The sequence below is a fragment of the Phycodurus eques genome, chromosome 2, assembly GCF_024500275.1.
Source record: "Phycodurus eques isolate BA_2022a chromosome 2, UOR_Pequ_1.1, whole genome shotgun sequence".
NCBI classification, from domain to species: domain Eukaryota; kingdom Metazoa; phylum Chordata; class Actinopteri; order Syngnathiformes; family Syngnathidae; genus Phycodurus; species Phycodurus eques.
The window spans coordinates 19,913,803-19,934,666 of record NC_084526.1 but is presented as its reverse complement, the minus strand read 5'-3'; the positions used below and the strand labels follow the sequence as shown (position 1 = coordinate 19,934,666).

Here is a 20,864-nt window from a genome sequence, read left to right as displayed (position 1 = left end):
TCAACTCACCTCATCTTCATATATATCAGCTCACAGGTGCTTACAGGTGTTTAGACACTAAAAAAGAATCCCACCGTACTACTTGACAGTACCCTTTTTCTGCCCTCTCTTATCTGGTTCTATTGGTTAGTTATTGCATGTCCTCTCCGGGTGTGGGAGACTGTCATGGCGCTACTGGGTCACCACTCTAATCTATAAATAATTCTAAAATTCTTGACGTACGAGAATGTAAGAGATTATTAGCAGAGGTCATAATAAACCAATGATAACATACATAAACGCAGACATCGATTTTGGCCGGTAAACAACTGAAAGTATTACACATTGTTCCTTTAAACATGGAATAATCAATTAATCGCCCATCCCTACTTTAAAGTACCATAAAACTGAAAACGGTATCATTTATGACATTGCACGATACCCCCACGAATAAAGGTGTAAAGGTTATCTATCCATCTATCTATCTATCTATCTCTCCTTCCATTCCTATCGCGGCGACGCAACCCAAATTTTTACGTAAATTGAAACGTGCCAGTCTATCATGAACCTACGCTAACCAGTAGTAAAGGCATGATTACAGTAAATATTTGCATGAAAAAAAAACTCTTCAAAGCCATAAATACAAACAATTAAATGAAAATTAGTAAGTACTTTGCTCATTGACCGTGCCTTCTGGTGCCACGTGACCAGTGTATATTTACACCACAGTGCAAACTAGTTCATTGTGCGCCATTCGCAACCAACTCACTGATTCATTCACTAGCTGACTAACAGACCGATTAAGTAACAAACTACAGTGTAGTTGCCCCACTTTAATGTTTAAGAACATCACACAAATGTAACTATCAGACAAATATAACCCAAGTGAACTTGGGTAACGATCCAAAACACACCAGCAAGTCAACTTCTGAATGGCTTAAAAAAAAAAGAAATGAAGGTTTTGGAGTGGCCTTATCAAAGTCCAGACTTGAATCCAATTGAAATGCAGTGGCATGACCTTAAAAAGGTCGTTCGTGCTCGAAAACCCTCCATTTTTGCTGAATTCAAATAATTCTGCAAGGAAGAGTGGGCCAAAGTATCTCCACAGAGATCTGAAAGACTCATTGCCAGTTGTAGGAAAAGCCTGATTTCAGTTGTTGCTGCTGAGGATGGCCCAGCCACTTATTAGGTTTAGGGGGCCATTACTTTTTCACACAGGGCCAGGTAACTTTGAATATTTTTTCCTTCACCATCATTATTCAAAAACAGCATTTTAAGTTCACTTTGGTTACATTTGCTCATACTTATATTTGTCAGATGTTTTGCCGCTGCACAAACTGGTTAATTGCACACCATTCGTAAACTCAAAAGGTCTTATGTTCGGACCGTTGGACACCGAGGGGCCCCTGAATACACAAAAAAAAGGAAGCAAAGAAAACGGCAACTCGGGGGGCTGGTCCCAGGATTGCTCTTGGTCCCTGGGTGCCGGTTGGCCCTACTCTGGGGGCCTCGTCTTGGTCTCTGGGTGGGAGGCTGAGGGCCATGCTGCTGCACCCCTGTCCTCCTCTTCCCTTTCCCAGGGGCGCTCCGCCGTGGTCGTCGGCCCTGTCTGTGTGGGGTCCCCGGCTGGTTTTTGGGCCTATTTTAGGGTGTCGGCGCCTCCCGTCTTATGTGTTCTGTACTGAGCGTTGGGTGATAGTCGGTGTAGTGTGTGTGTGTGTGTGTGTGTGTGTGTGTGTGTGTGTTGGCCTGGTGATTAGCTGTGGGATTGGGGGGGGGCTGCCCCCCTTTTCTCTGTGATCTGTGTCCCGCAGGAGTCTAGCCTCTTACTTGTACATATTTCGCAAATTGGGCACATTCACATCTCATTGAGCATTCCCTGGGGGGCTGCCACAAGGCATGATGGGGCGGACGCCGGGCCGCGTCCTGCCACATCTGTGCTGGTCTCTGGTCTGGTCGCCCCCCTTCTCTGCCCTGCCGGTCCTCCAGTTTTAATGCATCATAGACCCGTCAGTGGGAGGGCAGTGTCGGGCTAGGGAGGACAGTTGGCCAGGTGTTCCGGCACTCCGGCTTGATCTCTGGCCCACCATGCCTTTCCCCCGCAGATTTTAATGCACCACATACATTTGCACATCCTTTGAGGAGCTGGGTGGCCTTGGTGGGGGTGACGGTTGTAGGTCATGATTGCCCCGTGGCCGTCTCGCCCCACCCCAGACAGTCTCCCCAATTTTCATTCTGATAATCATAGCAATAGGGTGGGTAGTGAGTCTTCACATTTCTCTTGGCTTGACTCCTGGGGCCTGCTGTGGTTCGCACCCCTATTCCCGTTGTCCGTTTTCTCCCTCTGTCTGTCCCCTAAAACCGTTTTCTATCTGGCTGCATTTTCAATACACAGCAGAAAAACTAAATAAATAAAAAAATAAGCAGAGGGAGTATTTCAAAGTTCCCCTGTTGCAAAGCAAAACTATTCCAGCACAAAAGACATACAGATCCACCCTTCTGCATGGTCATGCAGTTGAACAGGACAAGTTAAAAAACGGCAACTGGAAGGGGATTGTTTTATGAGCTGGTTTGTCTTTTTCATCTATTGAAACATAATTTCTAGGGATTGAAATGTATTTACGTTCAGATTTTAAATTCAGTAAAGAGGCCTATTGAGTTCCCACATGAAACATATACAGTACACTGCAATCAAACACAATTCACCTCAGCTGCTGGCTTGCGAAAGACATGGCTAGCGACATGCTTTTGGCAGTTTAGGGGGTCCTTAGTTTACAACAGTCCTAACATGAGGTTTCATGATTAAAACTATATTGTATGTAACTTGTCACCTCCTAGGCTGGAATTCTGCATTATAACAACAGACCAGTCGCTTCGATATTTACGATGACTTTTAGGCCCCTTGTATGTGATTCGTGGGGGACAGTGGTCCGGTGCCCTCGCCCCTCCCCTTGGGACTGGTCGGGGCGCTTCGGTCGGGCTCGGGACCTCCATGGGTCCTGGGTGGTCGGTGCCGTCCCCCTGGTTGAGTCCTCTGCTGGACGGGCTTGCTGACTCGCCCCTCATCCTCTCCTACACTTTTCTGTCCTCTCTTATCTGGTTCTCTTGGTTAGTTATTTCATGTCCTCACCAGGTCCCCCACCCCCTCCAACACCCCCCCACACCCCAATCTACAAATGTTGTAATGTTACTTGTGTTTAAATATCTAGACTCTCACTATTTTTCTGCTGTGGTTCTCACCCCTACTCCCCTTGTCCACTCTGTCCCCGTCTGTCCCCTTAAACCCTTTTCTGTCCGTCTGCATTTTCAATAAACATCAGATTAATTTAAATATATATATACATATACATATATATATATATATATATATATATATACATATACACATACATATATATATATATATATATACATATACAAATATATATATATATACATATACAAATATATATATATATATATATATATACATATATATATATATACATATACAAATATATATATATATATATATATATATATATATATATATATACATATACATATATATATACATATATATATATACATATACATATATATATATATACATATACATATACATATACATATACACATACACATATACATATATATATACATATACATATATATATATATATATATATATATATATATATATATATATATATATATATATAGAGGCTGGGGACCAGTTAAGGGTGTACCCCGTTTCTCGCCCGAAGATAGCTGGGATAGGCTCCAGCACGCCCGTGACCCTAGTGAGGATAAGCGGTACAGAAAATGGAGGGATGGATGGGAAGATATTATAGATAGATAGATCGATAGAGGCACGGTGGGCGACTGGTTAGAGCGTCAGCCTCACAGTTCTGAGGACCCGGGTTCAATCCCCGGCCCACCTGTGTGGAGTTTGCATGTTCTCCCCGTGCCTGCGTGGTTTTTCTCCGGGCTCTCTGGTTTCCTCCTACATCCCAAAAACATGTATTAATTGGAGACTCTAAATTGCCCGTAGGCATGACTGTGAGTGCGAATGATTGTTTGTTTCTATGTGTCCTGCGATTGGCTGGCAACCAGTTCAGGGTGTACCCCGCCTCCTGCCCGATGATAGCTGGGATAGGCTCCAGCACGCCTGCGACCCTAGTGAGGAGAAGCGGCTCAGAAAATGGATGGATGGATGGATAGATCGATAGATCGATAGACAGACACACACACAGACACACACACACACACACAGACTCTGAAGGGAGTCACTCTCCGTGCAAGGGCGGTTTTATCTAACACAAGTTGGGCCACGCCTACCAAGCACTTGCTATCTATTGTACCTTCCTATAATTGAATCTCCTATTGCCAGACAATGATTGAAATGTTCACGGGAAATATTTCAAAGACCACAAAAGCTGTATGTGAGGGCGAGTATGTCTAACATTTTCCTGTCGACTGCTCATCCAACTAATTATTAAAAGTTATTTTTGTAAACGTGTATAGCTAGGGTATTTATCCATGTACTCTATGTTGGTTGATTGGTTGGTTGTTTGGGCGGTCGGTCGATTATTTGTTATATCCTGGAAAGTCAGGATTTAGGGCAGATGTGCAGATTATTTGTGTACATGACCTACATTTAAATGCATCTCCAGATGAGATCATGCGAAGATAACAAGAAATCAAGACGGCAGTGAAAAAAAAAACAGATAAAGGAGGAAGGAGAACGCAGGCGGGTGGGGAAATGAGGGGTGTGCGATGGCAGGCTGTTAAGAGTCACTTCCTTCCCGGAAAGTTGCCACAGGTCAAGCCTCGGGCGCAGCCATCCATTCTTTAGCACTTTGCTTCTCGCTGCATATTTTTTTCGCCGTGTTTTCCATTCTCTGACACGTGCTATATTACTGTTCAAGGGGTGAATGAGGAAAAAAAAAAAAAAAGACGACAAAGCAAATGCCATTTTTCCCAGAGATGCACCGCAGGGAAGGAATTCATTCAGCACAGATAGCAAAACACCTCTGGTCAGGCGGCGACACACAAGAGCAAAAACAACAACACAGGTACAATGTTTGGCAATACAAGTAAAGCAACTTTAACACACTTTTAAGTTTTAAATCACTGTCACATACTGTATACCTATATCTTTCTGTGCTTTGTAAGAATTAGTACATCTACAGCATGTTTAACGTTTGATTTAAAGCTTTAAAAACAGCTATTTTTCTTTTGTTACTGACATGGTACAGCATAAACAATGTGCTTGAATAACGATTAATGAAATGACACATAAGAGGTTATATGGGCATAGACGTGATTTATTTATTGTTTCAATGCTAAAACGTGACATAAAATAGACTTGTGGCTCCTTTAAAGTATTCATTCAGTAGGTTAAAGGTGAAAGTGTGTGTAGAAGTGAAAGGTTTTCAAGTTTATTTTGGTGGGTAACGGATAGTTATTTATTCATATGGATGTATTTATTAATTTTATTTTCCTTTCGTATGTAATTTAATTGAATTAATGATTATTTGGGTTGTTTTATTTTATTGTACTTTTTAAGGATACTAAATAATTTTTGACTTCCTCAAATTAATAAATACACTCCTTACCCTGAATAGATGCCTGGTATTCTCTACAGTTAACTAAATAAAAATATTTTCCTTTCAGCTTGTCCAGTTATGGGTCGCCACAGCGAGTCATCTTTTTTCATGGAAGCCGACGTTCTGCATCCTCCTCTCTCACACCAACTGCCCTCATGTCTTGCCTCACTACAGCCATCAACCTTCTCTTTGGTCTTCCTCGAGCTCTCTTGCCTGCCAGCTCCACCCTCATCATCCTTCTACCAATATACTCACTCTCTCTCCTCCGGACGTGTCCAAATCATCGAAGTCTGCTCTCTCTAACTTTGTCTCCAAAACATCTTACCTTGGTCGTCCATCTGATGAGCTCATTTCTAATTTTATCCAACCTGGTCCTAGAGAGAACCTCAACATCTTCATATCCACCACCTCCAGCTCTGCTTCCTGTTGTCTCTTTAGTGCCACTGTGTCTAATCCATACATCTTGGCTGGCCTCAACACTGTTTTATCATAAATGTTGTCCTTCATCCTAGCATAGACTCTTCTGTCACATAACACACCTGAGACCTTCCTCCACCCATTTCAACCTGCTTGGACCCATTTCTCCACTTCCTTACCACACTCACCATTGTTCTGGACTGATGACCCCAAGTGTTTAAAGTCCTCCACCCTTGTTATCTCTTCTCCCTGTTGCCTCACTCTCCCCCCTCCACCTCTCTCATTCATGCACATATATTCTGTCTGACTTCAGCTAATCATTCACTCCCCTCTGTTTCAATCCATGCCTCCATCTTTCTAACTGTTCCTCTACTTGCTCTCTGCTTTCACTGCAGATCACTATGTCATCTGCGAACATCATGGTCCATGGGGATTCCAGTCTAACCTCATCTGTCAGCCTATCCATCACCACTGCAAACAGGAAGGGGCTCAGACCTGATCCCAGATGCAGTCTCACCTACACCTTAAATTCCTGTCACACCTACAGCACACCTCACCACTGTTCTGCTGCCCTCATACTTGTCCTGTATTATTATAACATACTGCTCTGTCACTGCAGATTTCAACATGCAGTACCACAGTCCTACAGCACACCGCACCACTGTATCTTAATTATTTTTTGAATACACATATATTTACAATATGTCTGTAAAATGCAATGTATAATTTACAAATGCATCACATTAAAAGTAAAAATAAATAAATAAAATACAAAAAAACTTAACATTTAAAATTACAGCTAAAATAAATGTACACATTTATTTCAAATTGAAAAATTAACTATTAGCAGCACTTAACTCCTTTTTACCTTCAATGACAGTTCAAAGTTAAAAGAGTAATAGCCTTAGCAGCGGTTCTATGGTGCCAGAATGTAGCATTTCACATTTTATTTTCATTTATTTGACTTGACCTCAGATTTTTTTTTTCCATAAAAAAATTTAAATGGAAAAAGTTTTGAAAATGAATTTTAATATTAAAAGATCTAGTTGAAGATGTTGTCATTAGCAGCTCTTAACTTATTTTTAAATTTGAACAACACTGTTTTTTCCCATTTGGCTTTTTTTTCAATTTATGAGAGGAGGGGAGGATATGGGAGTGTGTGAACGCATTTCTAAAGTACAGAGGTGCCTTGAGATACCAGTTTAATTTGTTCCATGACCATGCTCTTATCTCAAAGCACTTGTATCTCAAAACATTCAAAAAAGAAAATATCCATTGAAATGGAGAGAATGCAATTAATCTGTTCCAATTCCCAATATCTCGAGGTATGACTGTATTTAGTTTGTCCGCAATCTGAAAAACGTTATTAAAAAACATATACGGCGGTTAAAATAAGTATTTAACACGTCAACATTTTTCTCACTAAATATACTGCCAAAGTTTCTATTGAACCTGAACATTTCCCCAGATGTTGGAAACAACCTAAGTAATACACACAAACAAAAGACAGTCTGCTAGAAACAAATAAGATCATAAATTAAGTTGTGTATAATAATGTGAAATACCACAGACAAAAAGTATTGAACACATGAAGAAAAGGAGATGTAAAAAGGCATGGAAAGCCAAGACAACACCTAAAATTATCAATAATCAAACAGCAATCCAGCCCCTTGTCAGTGCAAATGAATATCAGATGGTTCTGTCCTAATTGATGGCCTACAAAAAGGTCTCATTGCCAAGATGTGAGTCAAGACACATCTCATGATGGGTAAGAGCAAAGAGCTGTCTCAAGACCATCGCAAACTAATTGTTGCAAAACATAACAATGGCATTGGTTACAGGCGCATATCTAAGCTTCTGAATGTTCCAGTGAGCACAGTTGGGGCCATATTATGTAAGTGGAAAGCCAATCATACCACCATAAATATGCCTCGATCAGGTGCTCCTCACAAGATTTCTGACAGAGGAGTGCAAGAAATAATCAGAAGAGTTGTCCAAGACCCGAGGACTACCTGTGGAGAGCTTCAAAAAGACCTGGAATTAGCAGGTACTGTTGTCACAAGGAACACAGTGTGTAATGCGCTCCACCGCCATGGCCTGTATGCACGCTCACCACGCAAGACCCCATTGCTGAAAACAAAGCATGTCAAAGCTCATTTAAAGTTTACTGAACAAACTTTGGAGAAGCCAGTTAAATACTGGGATAATATAGTCTGGTCTGATGAGAGCAAAATGGAACTGTTTGGATGCCATAACACCACGTTTGGAGGAGAAATGGCACTGTACATCACCCTAAAAACACCATACCAACAGTAAAGTTCAGTGGTGGGAACATGAAGGTGTGGGGCTGCTTTTCAACAAATGGTACTGGTAAACTTCACATTATTGAAGGAAGGATGAATGGGCAAATGTACCGAGACATTCTTGACAAAAATCTCCTGCCATCTACGAGGATGATGAAAATGAAACAAAGGTGGACATTTCAGCAGGGTAATGATCCAAAACATACTGCCAAGGGAACTCTCAATTGGTTTCAAAGAAAAAAAATAAAGCTGCTAGAATGGCCCAGCCAATCATCTGATTTGAATCCAATCGAAAATCTACAGAAAGAACTGAAACTCAAGGTCCATAAAAGAAACCCACAGAACCTTCAAGACTGCTTGTGTGGAGTAATGGGCCTAAATCACACCAGAGCAATGCATGCGACTAATTTCTCCATACAAGAGGTGTCTTAAACCTGTCATTGCAAACAAAGGCTTTTGTACAAAGTATTAAATAAATACCAGTTGGCGTGTTCAATACTTTTTCCCTGTATCATTTCACATTATTACACACAATTAATTTCTGAGTTTATTTGTTCTATTTTCTATGTATGTGTGGGTTATTTGGGTTGTTCCCAACATCTGGTGAATTATTTACGTCAATAGCACCTATGGAAATATATTTAATGACAAAAATGGTGACGTGTTAAATATGTATTTCAGTCGCTGTATATACATCCATATAGATAGATAGAGAGCGAGAGAGAGCGAGAGAGAGAGAGAGAGAGAGCGAGAGAGAGGAGTGTGTGTGTGTGCGTGCGTGCGTGCGTGCGAGGGGCAAATTCAACCAACCGTTGGACTGCCAAAGGCGGTCATTTGCTAATGTTTTGTGCGATAGCTTATGTTGTTTATTTGTGGTGTCGAGCATGTGTGTGTGCGTGTGTGTGTGTGTGTGTGTGTAAGGCAGAGAGAGCATGCGTGAGAGCCAGAGAGAGAGAGAGAGAGAGAGAAAGAGAGACCAGAGGCATGTTCTGGACATGGACTGCGGCCTGCCACACTGCTTTAAAATTGACCCAGGGCTGACCTAGTTACCTCACTTCACCCTCAGCCGCTTTAATGGAGGGAGGGGAGATGATGAGCGAGTGAAGATACAGTTCCAAGTGTGTGTGTGTGTACGTTCAGGGATTGTAAAATTGGAGAAAGACAGAAGAGAAGCCCCTGGCTCTGCCCAGACCAGACCAGTCTGACCTCACTTGGCCGCCCCACTTGTATCCTCACATCCGCAATTGCATAATGTACACGTGCACACATACACTCCCTCACTCACTCACACACACACACACACACACACACACACACACAGATGCATGTTAATGTAATACAGCTGTGGGTTGAATGAAGTTTACAACTTTGCTGGTTCACTTAGCTCAACACTGCAGGTGCTAAAAGCTTCAACTGCAACTCGGGTGAAGTCGATTACAATTGGCTGCAATGCACTTTTAAACCAGTAGAGGCGGAATATCCATCTCAACGGTGACAATGGACTACCAGAATTTAGGAGCTTTGGCAGAGGTTCTACGGAACCATAATCCTGGCAGGTTTTCACATTCAATGTCTTATTTTGACTTGACTTATTCACTATTCACTACTTTTTTTCATTATTTTGTTTAAAATAAAGCATTCATAATTTTCCTATTACCAGCACTGAAACTTCTTTTCACAGTTGAATGACAGATTCTAAAAAGAAATGTTACTTAAAACATTGCCTGTATAGTTATTAATGGTTGATAGTTAATAATGTTAATGAGAGATGCAAGATATAACAAATATTCAAATATGTTATTCAAAAAAATAATAAATGCAAAAAGTTGCAAGATGCAACTTTTCAGATGCAAAGAATGCAGCCCTATGGGGGGCACAAGCCAGTGCAAACTGTAGGCCGGTCACAAGCCCGGATAAATGCAGAGGGTTGCGTCAGGATGGGCATCCGGCTTAAAACTTTGCCAAACAAATATGAGCATTCATCCAAACAATTCCATACCAGATCGGTCGTGGCCTGGGTTAACAACATCCGCCACCGGCGCCGTTAACCTGCAGGGCGCCAGTGGAAATTCAGCTACTGTAGGTCGAAGACGAAAGAGAGGTGGAAAGCAGGTTCTTAGGCAGAAAGAGAAGAGGAAAGTACAGAACCTAGAACTAAATCTGGGGACTTTGAATGTTGGGAGTCACAGGAAAAATCGCAGCAGTTGGTTGACATATAATACGATATATTGTGTGTCCAGAAAAGCAGGTGGTAAGGTAGTAAGGCTAGAGGTTTAGGGGCAGGGTTCACATTATTTTACCATGGTGTAGATGGGAAGAGAAATGGAGTAGGGGTTATTTTAAAGGAAGAGTTAGCCAAGAATGTCTTGGAGGTGAAAAGAGTATCAGATCGAGAGATGAGGCTGAAAGCTGAAATTGACGATGTTATGTATAATGCAATTAGTGACAATGACCCACATGCAGGTAGGATGTGACAGAGAGGTGAAAGAGAAATTATGGAAGGAGCTGGACAAAGTAGTTCTGCGCATCCCAGACAGAGAGAGAGTTGTGATTGGTGCAGATTGTAATGGACGTTGGTGATGGAAACAGGGGTGATGAAGAAGTGATGGGTAATTTCGGCATCCAGGAAAGGAACTTGAAGGGACAGATGGTGGTAGACTTTGCAAAAAGGATGGAAATAGCTGTAGTGAACACTTTCTTCCAGAAGAGGCAGGAACATAGGGTGACCTACAAGAGCGGAGGTAGAAGCACGCAGATGGATTACATATTGTGCAGACGATGTAATCTGAAGGAGGTTACTGAATGTAAGGCAGTGGTAGGGGACAGTGTGGCTAGACAGCATAGGATGGTGGTGTGTAAATTGACTATAGTGGTGGGGAGGAAGATTAAGAAGACAAAGGCAGAGCAGAGAACCATGTGGTAGAAGGTGAGAAAGGAAGAGTGTTGTGTGGCTTTTCGAGAAGAGGTGAGACAGGCTCTCGGTGGACAGGAGGAGCTTCAGGAAGATTGGTCCACTACAGCCAAGGTGGTCAGAGAGACAGACAGGAGAGGACTTGGTGTATCTTCTGGTAGGAAAGGGAAGAAGGAGACTTTGTGGTGGAACCTCAAAGTACAGGAAATCATACAAGGAAAGAGGTTAGCAAAGAAGAAGTGGGACACTGAGAGGACCAAGGAGAGAAGAAAGCAATACATGGAGATGTGACGTAGGGCAAACGTGGAGGTGGCAAAGGCCAAACAAGACTCATATGATGACATGTATGCCATGTTGGACACTAAAGAAGGAGAAAAGGATCTATACAAGTTGGCCAGACAGAGGGATAGAGATGGGTAGGATGTGCAGCAGGTTAAGGTGATTAAGGATAGAGATGGAAATGGTTTGACTGGTGCCAGTAGTGTGATGGATAGATGGAAAGTATACTTTAAGGAGTTGATGAATGAGGAAAACGAGAGAGAAGGAAGAGTAGAAGAGGGAAGTGTGGTGGACCAGGAAGTGACAATGATTAGTAAGGGGGGAGTTAGAAAGGCATTAAAGAGGATGAAAAATGGAAAGGCATTTGGTCCTGATGACATACCTGTGTTGGTATGGAAGCATCTAGGAGAGGTGGCTATGGCGTTTTTGACCAGCTTGTTCAACATAATTCTAGCGGGTGAGAAGATGCTTGAAGAATTCAGGAAAAGTGTGCTGGTGTCCATTTTTAAGAACAAGGGTGATGTGCAGAGCTGTGGGGACTATAGAGGAATAAAGTTGATGAGCCACACAATGAAGTTATGTTAAAGAGTAGTAGAGGCTCAACTCAGAACAGATGTATTTGCAAAGAACGGTATGGTTTCATGCCCACAAAGAGTACCACAGATGCATTATTTGCCTTGAGGATGTTGATTGAAAAGTACAGAGAAGGTCAGAAGAGTTTGGAGAGCGAGAGAAAGCCTATGACAGAGTACCCATTGAGGAACGGTCGTACTACATGCAGATGTCTGGAGTGGCAGAGAAGTATGTTAGAATAATACAGGAGATGTATAAAGGCAGCAGAACAGTGGTGAGGTGTGCTGTAGGTGTGACAGAGGAATTTAAGGTGGAGGATCAGCCCTGAGCCCCTTCCTGTTTGCAGAGGTGATGGATAGGCTGATAAATGAGGTTAGACTGGAATCCCCATGGACCATGACGTTCGCAGATGACATTGTGATCTGCCTAGAAAGCAGGGAGCAGATGGAGGAACAGTTAGAAAGGTGGAGGCATGCAGTGGAAAGGAAAGGAATGAAGATTAGCCGAAGACATAATATATGTGCATGAATGAGAGGAGTGGCGGGAGAAGAGCCACGGTGTCAAAGGTCCAGAGCGATGGTGAGCGTGGTCAGGATGTGAAGAAATTAGTCCGAGCAGGTTGAAATGGGTGGAGGAAGGTCTCAGGTGTGTTACGTGACCGAAGAGTCTCTGCTAGGATGAAGGGCAAAGTTTATAAGACAGTGGTGAGGCCAGCCATGATGTACGGATTAGAGACAGTGGCACTGAAGAGACAACAGGAAGCAGAGCTGAAGGTGGCGGAAATTAAGATGTTGAGGTTCTCTCTAGGAGTGTATAGGATTAAAAATTTAAAAATTAGCTCATCAGAGGGACAGTCAAGGTTAGTTGTTTGGAGACAAAGTTAGAGAGAGCAGACTTCGATGGTTTGGACACGTCCAGAGGAGAAATAGTGAGTATAGTGGTAGAAGGATGATGAGGATGGAGCTGCCAGGCAAGAGAGCTAGAGGAAAGAGAAGGTTGATGGATGTTGTGAGGGAAGACATGAGGGCAGTTGGTGTTACCGAGGAGGATGCAGGAGATGGGCTTACATGAAAAAGGATGACACGCTGTGGCGACCCGTAACAAGACAAGCCGAAAGGAAAAGAAGTTGGAGAGATGCAAAATTTTAAAATATCTAAATGTCTGTTTTTTATAAATATATATAAAAAATGAATAAATATGTGCTCAATTAAAACATTTACAAAAATAAAATCCATCTATCCATTTTCTATCACTACTAATCCTGTATTTTAATTGTTTTAAATTATGACATGGAAAAAAAAAAAATTCACAGTTGTCACAACTTGGCAGACCGCTTGTCTTACTCATTCAATTTCACTTTTGAATGTTACTAAAAGGGGAAGTTTGTAGTTTTCTAAAAAAGAATCACTTTTTGTCATATTTGTTAAAACTCTGTATAAACCTGACAGTAGTACATTGGTAAAATCATCTGTGGAAAAACAAATCATCCCTTTCTGGCCCAATCTTGTACTTTAAATTGTATTTTAAGAAACCACCATGCCAGAGGAAGAACAATAAATCAGACAGAAGGTGTGACTGACGAGGAGTCAAGTAGCGTGAAAAGTGTGAGTGTCGAAAAAGTGAAGGAGTTACAATACCTACTATATTCCCAATTCACTACTACAATTAAAACTAGTACATCCATCAATCCATCCATCCATTTTCTACCGCTTATCCGAGGTCGGGTCGCGGGGGCAGTAGCTCCAGCAGGGACGCCCAGACTTCCCTCTCCCCAGCCACTCCATCCAGCTCCTCCGAGGGGTTCCCGAGGCGTTCCCAGGCCAGCCAAAGGACGTAGTCTCTCCAGCGTGTCCTGGGTCGTCCCCGGGTCACGAGCTGTGGGTCGTGACCGAAAGAACAAGATCCTGGATACAAGCGGCCGAAATGAGTTTCCTCCGCAGGGTGTCCGGGCTCTCCCTTAGAGATAGGGTGAGAAGCTCGGTCATCCGGGAGGATCTCAGAGTAGAGCCGCTGCTCCTCCACATCGAGAGGAGCCAGATGAGGTGGCTGGGGCATCTGATTTGGATGCCTCCCGGACGCCTCCCTGGTGAGGTGTTCCAGGCACGTCCCACCGGGAGGAAAACTAATACAGGTACTAAAAAAAACTGTTTAATAAAGTTTTTTGAGATATTGTCAGGCTCATTGTATAATTGCCAGTCATTTTTTAATGTTTTCAGAAAACAAGAAGGAAAAAAAAAATTTTAACAAACAACTTGAGTCCAGTTGTCTGTTCCATGATCTGGATTACTGAGAATCTACACACACATAATGAAAAGCTATTTTTTTTAGCAAGCACGTTGGTATTTTTTATTGATATTGTGACAGAAAGTTAAAAACGACTCGGGCAATTATGCTATTATACAACCCCAATTCCAATTAAGCTGGGGCGTTGTGTTAAACATAAATCAAAACAGAATACAATGATTTGCAAATCACGTTCAACCTATATTTAATTGAATGCACTACAAAGACAAGATATTTAATGTTCAAACTGATTAACTTTATTGTTTTTAGCAACTGATCATTAACTTGGAATTTTATGGCTGCAAAATGTTCCAAAAAAGCTGGGACAGGTTGCAAAAAAGACTGAGAAAGTTGAGGAATGCTCATGAAACATCTGTTTGGAACATCCCACAGGTGAACAAGCTTATTGCGGTAAAATACGACAACGGAGACCCCGGACTGTTGAACAGCTGAAGCTGTACATCAAGCAAGAATGGGAAAGAATTCCACCTATAAAGCTTCAACAATTAGTGTCCTCAGTTCCCAAACGTTTATTGAATGTTGTTAAAAAGAAACGGGGACGTAACACAGTGGTAAACATGAGCCTGTCCCAGCTTTTTTGGAACGTGTTGCAGCCATAAAATTCAAAATTAATGATTATTTGCTAAAAACAATCAAGTTTATCAGTTTGAACATTAAATATCTTGTCTTTGTAGTGTATTCAATTAAATATATGTTGAACATGATTTGCAAATCATTGTATACGGTTTTTATTTATGTTTAACACAACGTCCAAACTTCATTGGAATTGGGGTTCTAATTTTGTCTGTAAAATATGGTTTCAAGGGAGGGTACATACCGCAGCAGCTGCATGGCCCAGCGTCCCGGTGGGCAGCGCGCTGGCACCCGTGGTGGCGCCGACACTGTTCGGGTGGCGTATGTGGACAGCTGGCCCGCTCGCAAGGGGTACCGCTGGTTTAACGCCCTGCTGTGGCGGCTGAATCAGGGACTGCTGACTGTTTAGCAAAGACAGCCGCAGGGCCGGGAGGCTCTTCTGTAGAATGACAAACAAGCGCAAAACAGATTTAAGTGCACAAACCAAACCAAAAACATCAAACTGTGAGACATCAGTATAATTTCCAGCATGCATGAATGCACCACAAGTTATTTGTGACCATAGACACAGTTATTGTAAGCTGTGTTACGTTACGTTGTATTATGTTGTGTTGTGTTACGTTTAGTGCTGTAACACTCGAAACATTTTGAAGGTCTTCTCTCGACCTCAACTCCCAAAAGACACGCTCGTCTTGGTCTTGGACTGGCCGGACTCTGGATTTTCCATCAAGACCAGCACTGATCTGCTATTCTTCGACTTCATTAATGCATAGTCATACTTGCCAACTTATGAAACCAGAAACACCAAGTAGCCAGGGTCTAGGGGCTGCAGGCCCCAGTATGTCCAGGACATAGTCCAGGTGGGGGGTTCAGGTGGGAAAAGCACCATGAGGAAAAATACATTTTAGCATTTAGACACAAAATGTGGCTAAAGAACACTCACATTTCTGCCACAATCATAGGGCAACTTTCACCAAAAATAATACTGCGATTGCAATGCCATTTGACCTGTGTTTTTTCATTTCAATGTGGTCTTTTACATCGCTAATTCCTCTGTGTCCATTTGAAAAATTGTGTCTACACAAAGTGCAGTTCGTCCTTTCTTGAACAAATAATTACTCCTGGATATGCTTTGGAATATCCTTCACGGAAAGTCTGTAATTTTCTTTTCGGTTTCATTCAGTCCTTTTAAATGATAAAATATTGACAGCTTATTTTTATTTTTAACTTACTTTTAATTTCTGTTTTGAGTTATTCAATATGATGTCATGGCACTGACTTGCTAAATGTACCAGTCCAATAATATAGTCAGTTTTTAACCATTTTTAAGATTACAAGAAATATCAGGTTGTATGGTCTTTTAGCAAAGTTAAATAGATTTAAAAAAAAAAAAAAAAAAAAAAGTAAAACAAGAAGAATTTTGAGAACATTTATTGTGCAGATCTCAAAAGTCAAAATAAAAACTCAGCACTCATGGAACGCACAGGCTATAAAATACTTTATGTATTATTGTACATAGTGGTTGTGATTACGAGGGGTTTAAGATGTGTGTATATGTGTGGGCATGTATATGTGTTTAAACACATATGTAACTGTAAATGATCATGTTGGTGCTCATTAAGGTTAATACAAGTACTTATGTATGGCTAGTGATGTATACATGTATGTATTAATTTGTATTGGAACATGTGTAAAAAATTTACATATGATATCTTGTTTGACATACGATATCTTGTTGATTGTACAAATACTGCTCAAAAATCCTCTTTGAAAAAACTCTACAATATTTGTTTTAAACCTCAGCACTCTTTTGTGCAAACAAACAAAAAATCGTCGTCCTCCTTTCGTGATCACGATACTTCAGAATTGTAGCTTATTCATCCCCATGGAAACAATGATTAGTAACTTTTTTTTTTTACACTGATGAAAATGCAATAACATCAACAAATGTTATGGCGATTGGTTGGTAGAGTTCAAATCTTCCATCCATCCATCCATTGTCTTCCGATAATCCGAGGTCGGGTCGCGGGGGCAGCAGCCTCAGCAGGGAACCCCAGACTTCCCTCTCCCCAGGCATTTCCTCTTGCTGTTACGAGGGGATCCCGAGGCGTTCACAGGCAAGTTGAGAGACGTAGTCTCTCCAGCGTGTCCTGAGTCGTCCCCGGGGTCTCCTCCCGGTGGGACGTGCCCGGAACACCTCACCAGGGAGGCGTCTGGAAGGCATCCTAAACAGATGCCCGAGCCACCTCATCTGGCTCCTCTCAATGCGGGGGAGCAGCGGCTCTACTCAGAGCCTCTCCCGGATGACCGAGCTTCTCACCCTATCTCTAAGGGAGAGCCCGGACACGACCCACAGCTCGTGACCATAGGAACGTAGATCGACCGGTAAATCGAGAACTTCGCCTTTCGTCTTAGCTCCTTCTTTACCACAACGGATCGATACAAAGTCCGCATCACTGCAGATGCTGCACTGATCCGCCTGTCGATCTCCCGTTCCATTCTTCCCTCACTCGTGAACAAGACCCCAAGATACTTGAACTCCTCCACTTGGGGTAGGATCTCATCCCCGACCCGGAGAGGCCACTCCACCCTATCCGACTGAGGACCATGGTCTCAGATTTGGAGGTGCTGATTTTCATCCCAGCCGCTTCACACTCGGCTGCGAACCCCTCCAGTGAGAGTTGGAGATCACGGCTTGATGAAGCCAACAGAACCACATCATCTGCAAAAAGCAGAGATGCAATTCTGAGGCCACCAAACCAGACCCCTCTACGCCTCGGCTGCGCCTAGAAATTCTGTCCATAAAAGTTATGAACAGAATCGGTGACAAAGGGCAGCCTTGACAGAGTCCAACCCTCACCGGAAACGAGTCCGACTTACTGCCGGCAATGCAGACCAAACTCTGACCCCGGTCGTACAGGGACCGAACAGCCCGTATCAGGTGGTTCTGTATCCCATACTCCCGAAGCACCCCCCACAGGACTCCACGAGGGACACGGTCAAACGCCTTCTCCAAGTCCATAAAACACATGTAGACTGGTTGGGCGAACTCCCATGCACCCTCGAGGACCCTTCCAAGGGTGAAGAGCTGGTCCACTGTTCAAAAACCACAATGCTCCTCCTGAATCTGAGATTTGACTTCCCGACGGACCCTCCTCTCCAGCACCCCTGAATAGACCTTACCAGGGAGGCTGAGGAGTGTGATCCCCCTGTAGTTGGAACACATCCTCTGGTCCCCCTTCTTAAAAAGGGGTACCACCACCCCAGTCTGCCAATCCAGAGGCACTGTCCCCGATGTCCACGCGATGTTGCAGAGGCGTGTCAACCAGGACAGCCCCACAACATCCAGAGCCTTTAGGAACTCCGGGCAAATCTCATCCACCCCTGGGGTCTTGCCACCGAGGACCTTTTGAACCACGTCGGTGACCTCAACCCCAGAGATAGGAGAGCCCGCCTCAGCGAACCCAGACTCTGCTTCCTCAAGAGAAGGCGTGCCGGTGGAATTGAGGAGGTCTTCGAAGTATTCTCCCCACTGATTCACAACGTCCTGAGTCGAGGTCAGCAGCCCCCCATCCCCACTATACACAACATTGATGGTGCACTGCTTCCCCCTCCTGAGACACCGGATGGTGGACCAGAATTTCCGCAAAGCCGCCCGGAAGTCTTTCACCATGGCCTCACCGAACTCCACCCACGCCCAGGTTTTTGCCTCAGCGACCACCAAAGCCGTATTCCGCTTGGCCCCATCAGCTGCCTCAGGAGTCCCACAGGCCAAAAAGGCCAGATAGGACTCCTTCTTCAGCTTGACGGCATCCCTCACCGCTGGTGTCCACCAACGGGTTCGGGGATTGCCGCCACGACAGGCACCGACCACCTTACGACCACAGCTCCGGTTGTCCGCCTCGGCAATAGAGGCGCGGAACATGGTCCACTCGGACTCAATGTCCCCCGCCTCCCCCAGGACGTGGGTGAAGTTCTGCCGGAGGTGGGAGTTGAAACTCTTTCTGACAGGGGATTCTGCCAGACATTCCCAGCAGACCCTCACAATACGTTTGGGCCTGCCACCTCGGACTGGCATCTTCCCCCACCATTGGAGCCAACTCACCACCAGGTGATGATCAGTTGACAGCTCCGCCCCTCTCTTCACCCGAGTGTCTAAGACATGCGGCCGCAAGTCCGATGACACGACCACAAAGTCGATCATCGAATGGCGACCTAGGGTGTCCTGGTGCCAAGAGCACGTGTGTACACCCTTATGCTTGAACATGGTGTTTGTTATGGACAATCCTTGGTGAGCACAGATGTCCAACAACAGAACACCACTCGGGTTCTGATCGGGGGGGGGGGGGGCGTTCCTCCCAATCACGCCCTTCCAGGTCTCACAGTCATTGCCCACGTGAGCATTGAAATCCCCCAGCAGAACGATGGAGTCCCCAGCGGGAGCGCTCTCCAGCACCCCCTCTAAGGACTCCAAAAAGGGTGAGTACTCTGAACTGCTGTTTGGTGTATAGGCACAAACAACAGTCAGGACTCCTCCCCCCACCTGAAGGCGGAGGGAGGCTACCCTCTCGTTCACAGGGGTGAACCCCAATGTACAGGCGCCTTATTGCCCCGAGCCGGGGGCAATAAGTATACCTACACCTGCTCAGGGCCACTCACTGTGGACAATTCCAGAGTGGAAAAGAGTCCAACCCCTCTCGAGAGGACTGCTACCAGAGCCCAAGCAGTGTGTGGAGGCGAGCCCGGCTGTGCCCGGCCAGGCCCCATGGGTGCAGGCCGGCCACCAGGCACTCGCCTTCGAGCCCCACCTCCAGGCCTGGCTCCAGAGGGTGGCCCCGGTGACCCGTGTCCAGGCAAGGGAAACCTAGATCCATATATTTTGTTCTTCATCTGTGTTTTTGGAGCCGTGCTTTGTCTGGTCCCTCACCTAGGACCTGTTTGCCATGAGTGACCCTACTAGGGGCGTGAAGCCTCAGACAACTTAGCTCCTAGAATCATTGGGACACACAAACCCCTCCACCACGATAAGGAGACGGCTCAAGGAGAGGGAGTTCAAATCTTATGTCAGGCAAATACTTGCTACAGTACTTACACGCCAAGCGCATGATAGTCCCTCGCTCGCGAACTGACTTCAAGTTACATTCACGACCGCACATGTAGTCTCGTCCACTCAGGACTGCAGACTATTTACGACTGAATTGTGACGTCGGAACACATGGCAACTGCCCGTAACAAAATAGGGCCAAAATAATGTTTTTAATGAAAAAACTTTTTCATCTATGCAGCCGTAACCCGGAATGGTTGATTTGAAGCTGTACTCATTACGGCAAAACTGGAGTATTTGGCAAATATGTTAATGTATTAATAACGAGAAGCACTTGATAAAACAACAAATACCTTCAATTCATGTGGTATTAACCCCCCAGGACCCCCCACCCTTCCCCGCATACAACCAGAAGTGAAATGTGTGAGACATAAGTACGAAACTGAGTAAGGAGAGTCCACAGCAAGACATGTCCGCTATGTCAATGGTTATTATATTTGGCTTCCTCAACCACAAAGACTTCATATGTAAAACACCATGCAAAATTCTCACTGAAACAGCAGGGAAAAGGTCGATCTTTAACATCTCGAACGAAAACAAACGTTAACTGTGAGTAACACCAGGTGATCTAATTTTGTCTTTCTGAGATGAAGAGTATCTGGAAAGAGGTTTTAATTCCACGTTAAAGTGTAATGGACTGTAATATCTTCTATTTCTTAAATACAATCAAGCTTTTCTTTACATTTTAGTTTTTAAATACATGCAAGAATTTGTTTTGCAGTAATGTAATTGAAAAAAAAATGTTAAGACTTGAGATTTTTGCATGTTGTGCTTTGAAAGAGTTACAGACACCGTATTTTGGCCTGTCAAACAAGTGTGAAGCGGCTGGG

The 20,864-nt window shown here is 43.8% G+C and overlaps 1 protein-coding gene across 3 annotated transcripts in view; it reads right to left on the bottom strand.

The window, feature by feature from the left end:
- LOC133397930 (transcription initiation factor TFIID subunit 4-like) overlaps positions 1-20,864 on the bottom strand; it is a 222,886-nt gene that overhangs the window by 161,604 nt on the left and 40,418 nt on the right. For all 3 annotated transcript variants that reach the window (XM_061669390.1, XM_061669398.1, XM_061669408.1), the window contains one exon: positions 15,175-15,369. In XM_061669390.1, coding sequence (XP_061525374.1) covers positions 15,175-15,369 — 195 coding nt within the window. The remainder of the gene's footprint in view (positions 1-15,174; positions 15,370-20,864) is intronic.